At 41.5% G+C, this 6,220-nt stretch overlaps 3 protein-coding genes across 3 annotated transcripts; all 3 read right to left on the reverse strand.

The window, feature by feature from the left end:
* Positions 1 to 769: 769 nt before the first annotated feature.
* On the reverse strand, positions 770 to 2,521 carry TEOVI_000278300 (protein kinase, putative; the record flags this gene model as incomplete). The annotated part of the gene is made up of 1 exon (XM_067225803.1): positions 770 to 2,521. One exon carries the CDS (start codon positions 2,519 to 2,521, stop codon positions 770 to 772), a length of 1,752 nt encoding a protein of 583 aa, XP_067081904.1.
* A 971-nt stretch (positions 2,522 to 3,492) lies between these two features.
* On the reverse strand, positions 3,493 to 3,750 carry TEOVI_000278400 (uncharacterized protein; the record flags this gene model as incomplete). Its single annotated transcript, XM_067225804.1, has 1 exon — positions 3,493 to 3,750. One exon carries the CDS (start codon positions 3,748 to 3,750, stop codon positions 3,493 to 3,495), a length of 258 nt encoding a protein of 85 aa, XP_067081905.1.
* Positions 3,751 to 4,222: 472 nt separating this feature from the next.
* Positions 4,223 to 6,220, reverse strand: TEOVI_000278500 (RING-variant domain containing protein, putative; the record flags this gene model as incomplete). The annotated part of the gene is made up of 1 exon (XM_067225805.1): positions 4,223 to 6,220. One exon carries the CDS (start codon positions 6,218 to 6,220, stop codon positions 4,223 to 4,225), a length of 1,998 nt encoding a protein of 665 aa, XP_067081906.1.

Consider the following 6,220-nt stretch of genomic DNA (forward strand, 5'->3'; position numbering starts at 1 on the left):
CATCAGGAGGCAACAAATGTTTTGGATGGTGTAAAAGAAATATTTCCGCATGTTTGTCTAGTGGAATCATCCACTTGTCAGCTCAGTCATATTATAAGTTTATTATTGCGTGTAACTTCTTCACACATTCATATTTTTTCCCCTTTCCTTTTGGAGTTGCCCTTTCGAAGGTGTTTTTTTTTTTTCACGATATCCCGTCAGTGCACGTTATGGTGTTGAAAGGTAAAATAAAAAGCATAAAAAGCTTTCTTGTACGCAATCAACGCAACAGCTATCATGATGATAACACGTGTTTCCACCGTAACTTGAACCTAAAGAGTTGCGAAAACAAAAAAAAAAGAAGGAGGAGGAACAATTAAAAAGCGGGAGTTGCAGTCTTTCACAGCGTAGACAAACGAATATGCACAAAAACAAACATTGTGCTAAACGTAAAAGGCAGTCAGTCATATTTAGGTGGAACACAAATATCGAAGCATATAAATAGATACTTAATGAACATCGTACAACCCCGCACAACGGTTGCAGTATTCTATGTCAGCTGCGCTAATCATGACAATAGCCTCCACGTACCAAAGAAGGAGCAAAGGTAAAAACAACAGAGAAAAGAGAGAAAGAAACAAATGAAGAAAGAAGAGGAAGACAAAAAAAAAGAAAAGAAAAGAAGAACGATGCCTCTGCGTGGGTGCCATCGCCTTACGAAAGTTCATGCAGCATTGCATATGTAAATATATGTATCTGTATATCAATTTATTTCTTGTGTGTTCTTTCTCTAACTGTTGGAACCTTGGTTGTGCTCCCGGTGCTTCGCTAACAATGCTTTGATAGATGGGGAAACCGCTTGGGACCCGACGGAAGGTCCTACGCTGGCGAGTGTAGCGGGTGAGTTGCCCTGCGGGTGTGCCTTACCGAGAGAATTGGTATAAGTTTTATTCTCCGACGACTGAAAAGACGAAAGTTTATATCGTGTTGAGTTGAGAAGTGTTGCCACCATGCCACCTTCCATTGGTGGGGGTTTGGCAAAATCGACCCCGCTCTTGCGTTGACTACCGGATGATCCACAATTGGTAATATCTTTCCCCGGAGTCGCATTGCTTTGAAGTGAAGTGGAGCCGTGCTGCTTCTGCTGAGGATGGAGGCCCAACGTCTTCAACTCCCCGGCAAAATCGTCTATAAGTCCGTCTAAGTCTAACTCATCATTGTTAGAAGCGGGAGGAGGTTGCGCAACCGTCCTAGAAGGGATTTCTTTGTTATTTGAAGGAGAAAACTTTCCTGGCTTTGCCTCCGGTGGGAGAGGAGACGTCTTCATATTTGCAAGGGTCGTTTTTACATTTGAACCAAACTTCGGCTGAACGTCGGGTTTTCGATCGGAGGATTCGTTACTGGGACTGTACGAGTTCTGCTGCGGTACCACCGGTGGACTATTCGATGGACCTCCCGCCTTCGGTACCGCAGTTGTGGCCCCAACAGGTGGGCGATCCCCTTTTGTATCGGAATTCGGAACAACTGCACCTGACGGGGCGCTTTGCGGTCCGCTAGTGTGTTTCTTCAGTGCCTCTGCCATCTGTTTTGGAACATTCGTTGGAGCGAAATTCTCTTCATCAACCCCAACATTAAAGTACGGATGTTGTAAACACTGCTGAGCAGTCGGCCGCCTCTTTGGGTCGTAATTCAACATTTGCTTCATCAAGTCCATGGCATGCGGTGGTACATGGGGCGGCATGACACGCTCTAAGCCCACACCATTGATGGAAGGAAAATTGTAACGAATCTTCTTTGCAAGAACCATACCATTGGGCCACACGCTTTCATTGGGTGATCCCAAAACGGCCATTATTTTATGCAGTTGGTCCACCTCGTTGCTACCCGCAAAGAGCGGGCGGGTGGTTATCATTTCCGCTATTATACAACCCACCGCCCATATGTCTACGGGGGAGCTGTAACATCTGTCTTGCAAAAGTAATTCCGGTGCTCGATACCACCGTGTTGAAACATAATCCGTGTAGGGCGGCCGCGCTCGTATTTCCTTAACGAGACCAAAGTCAGCAAGCTTAACTATTTCCTGTGCGCTAGTGGATGGGTCCTTTCGTACCAGTAAATTTTCCGGTTTCATGTCTCTATGAAAGTACCCAGCGCGGTGTAAATACGCGAGCGACTGCAAAATTTGAAATGTATAACTTTTGATTTTGGGGTATGCTAACGCAGGACCACTGGTTCCGGAGCCATAGCTCTGCATCTGTTTGGCTCTCCGAATAACACCCAGCAAATCCCCATCCATGAATTCAAAAACAAAAAACAATTCATTTTTCTCCCGAATCACCTCCCTCATTTTCACAATGTTGGGGTGGCCGTGCACACGACGCACAACAACAACCTCCGGGAGTTTCATGCATTCATCCCAGCTGTAATACTTTTGTTTCATTTTTTTAATAGCAACGAACTGACCTGATGACTTGTGCAATGCCTTCACTACACACCCGAAGGTTCCATCTCCTAACTGATTGAGAAGTTGGTAGTTCTCCATGCTATTTATTTATGTGTATGGAAAAGTGAGGTGAGTTATTTTTGCTTTTGTTCTTTTTGTTCCTTCCCTACTTCCTTCCCCTCCCTCTCTCTCTTTCTTCTCTTTGCTGTTTGTTTTGTTTCTCTCCCTCACACACTTTCTATTATTACTTTTTTCTTCCCCCTTCTTTTCTGGTATTCCTTTCCGTATGTGTATGAATAATATAAAGATATAATTATATCGGCGTTTCAAAAGAATTCCTTTTGCCACACCTTCTTTTTGGCGTCACGGAATGCTATGAAACACACGGCAAATAATATAATTGGCAACCCCCAGTTAATTTTCGCTCCAAGCGATTGTTTGAGGGATTCCTTAGAGAAAAAAAAGAAAAAGGAAAAAAGAAAAATAAAAATCAGTGCAGGAATATGTATCAGTTGTAAAAAAAAAGAAGTAGAAAATGCATGAACGTCACTATCACACAAAACAATAGGTTCTCAACCATATACATAATTATATATGTATATTTTGTTAGCATTTATATGTTTGTTTATGTTTTGAATTAATTTTTTTTCCACTATATTCTGTTTGGCTCTAAAAATAAAACATTTCCTCATGAATACGCCACACAGAAAAGATAAGAATTTCACCCAAGTAGAAACAAAGAAGAGAAGAGAAAAGAGGAAAGAGGAGGAGGGACACACACACACACACACACACAATCATTCCTATAGATGTACATGCAACCCTGTAGCTTAATAAATGTTTCTGAAACTAAACACACTTGCACATACGAACAATATATATATATATATATATATGTATGAGAATTGGAAAAAATAACCAGGTAAATAAAGATAATAATAATAATAAGAATCATCGTCACTGAAAAAACAAAAAACAAAAAACAAACAACACCGAATTCAACCACCTACGTATCGATCCTCCTACTAATCTAAATAATAATAATAATAAATCAAATGCACTCCATAGTTTTATGGATGAAGCGAATGCGGATCCGGGGGCCATGCGCCTGCCAAACCTCCATGAGCGCCTGCAATCAGTAAAGCACCAAATATAAAATTAGGAATCATATTGCTGATAGTCCACATCCCAAGTACATTAAATTGTGTTACAAAACTCTTTGGTTGATACACGGGTTTGGGGCCACTGAAATTCAAGGGGACAACACGTCCTTTTCCAATAGGTGCCACAATAGTGGAATATAAAGACGGTACGCTACGGCGTAACATATCACGCAGCAGAGAGTAGTTCCTTAGAGATTATATTATAATAATATATTTTTTTCTTCTCTTTTTTTTTTTGCTTCTTTTCTTATGCCAACAGATGCATTGCAAAACAATAAACAAATAAATAAATGGAAAGAAGATAGAAATAGATAAAAATAAAAATAAAAGTAACAAAAAAAAGAGGGGAAAGAAGGAAAAGAAAAGAGGTGTAAAAGTAGTAGAAGCAGCAGAAGGGAGGGAAACTGACTAAGGTGAGTAATTTCTATCACCAATTAACAAATTTTATGTATATTATTGCGAGCGGACCGATCACTACCAAATTTGCACATGCATACAGAAAGAGTTCAACCAACAAAGAAAAAAGAACAAAAATGAAAAAAAATGAAAAAAAAAAAGAAGAAGAGATGTCAAACTATGCGTAACGGAGTTATATGTAAACCCACGCATATTAATTTTCATATCTTTACACAATATACTACACGATGTCGGCGTTACGTGGAGCTACGACTTCTCTCACTCCCAAAAGTGACTCCATGCCTTCATAAACTGAAGGAAGCACTTGGGAGTAAAATAATGATGCCGTAAGAATCCCAACACCATATGAAACCTCCAACTGTACATCCGTACTGCAGAGCATCAATACGAAGAATTGACCCACATAATTTAGCGGTATCTCCACTACACCGACAGAAATGAGAAGAATCAACAACTGCTGCCAAGCTTTAGGAAAGTCTCGAAGGACATATTCCAAACCAATTAAATTAACACAGAAGGCAATAACAAAATAAAATCCAAGTACCCAATGATAGAAATGATGGAAACTCCACAGAATACCTCCATCAAAGCCTGTAGCAATATACATACAAACTTTGAGGTAATATCCACCAAGACAAAACACAACTAAAATTAAAAATAGGCGCATCACGTAAGAAAGAAGAATGCAACAAGTGGGTACGCAAACGGGGTGACGCGCACTGCCATACGGCGACAAGGGAACACACTCAAGTACTAAAGTATATGGAGTTTTGCACTCAGCGCAAACTCGTCTATGTTCCACATTCGTTGTGGTGTTTCTCCACTTTTCTAAGCATTGCCTGTGGACATACTTTGATGTGCCATCGCAAGCGCAAGGAGAAAACAAATCCTCAACAGGATCGGTGCACCGGCATATTCGGCACAAATCACCGCTCTCACCATCATCACCATCATCATCATCGTCATCAACACTATTATTATTATTATTGTTATTATTCCCATCAGTCCCTTGCGCCAAAGTGCCGCGCGTTCCTCCCTCACGTGTATTACCAGCGCCAAGTGTTTCCTCATCAGCAGAAATCAAAATAACACCTTCATCCTCTCGAGATCTACGGAACAAACTACGGATACGTTCAAGAAGCGTGCGTAATGTCGGTAACAACAACTCAGTCCAAACTTCAACACCGGCTCGACGCAACGCTGCAAGAATTCGAAGAATTGGGAAACACGGGAGGTCATCACCTTCAACTTCTTCAAAAAGAACGGTACGTTGCCGTCCCTCCAATGGTACAGCCCGCCAAAGTCGCACACCCAACTCTTTTGTACCAATAACAAATGAAAAAAATATACATAAACACCCACCAAGCAGAAACAGAGATCCGGTAACTGACCCCGTCAACCACATGCGGAAATGAAACGCATCGGCAGGCGTACGTAACACAACCAAAATATCAACTTCACATGCCGAGTCGGGTGGTAATGCGGCGGAAATCCGCAGGAGCCATGGCGTATTCCATGAAAGTGGATTATGCGGGTGATGAATAATCCTTCCACTAAAACTTTCCAGCGGTATGTTTTTATAACTATCCGTATAGCGGAAACTGCTGGCCTGGACGCATTCATCAATTAATTCATTACAACTTTGAACAGCGTCGTGGCGCGGTCCTCCACCAAAAAAGGGCAAGTTTGATGATGCCGTACCTTCAATTGGAAATGGAAAGGTTAAATTGCTATTATTACCACCACTACCACCAGTTACTGAAATGAAGCGTCGCACAGCTTCTTTATTTGTTGGCCCCAAAACGGAGTCTTTCCGCAATAAAGAAACGAAATGACTTTCCCATCCGCCACGAAATCGTAGCAGAATCGTGCCACCAAAATGAAGTAAAGAACACGAATCCACTTTGGGTGCTGCATCAGAGGAACTATTAAAAGGTGTGCAGAAGGGAATAAGAAATAGAAACTTTTTCACCTTCAAAACACGTTTCTCCTCAGTGCCGTAGTTGCTAAAATTAACAATTGCATGCAACGCAAATAAGCGCGCAGGATTCGGTCCCGCATAAATGGTGCTACGCAAACCCAAATCTACATTACGCCACGTCGTAATGGAGAGAGTTTCGTTAAGTTTCGCATCGAAAAGAGCTAAAGACGGTTGAAAAGCAGCATTCGCAACACCTGCAACCGCACATACGGCAACAACAATAAAATATAAGAGCAT

The sequence above is a fragment of the Trypanosoma equiperdum genome, assembly GCF_001457755.1.
Source record: "Trypanosoma equiperdum strain OVI genome assembly, contig: ctg_611, whole genome shotgun sequence".
Lineage (NCBI taxonomy): Eukaryota > Euglenozoa > Kinetoplastea > Trypanosomatida > Trypanosomatidae > Trypanosoma > Trypanosoma equiperdum.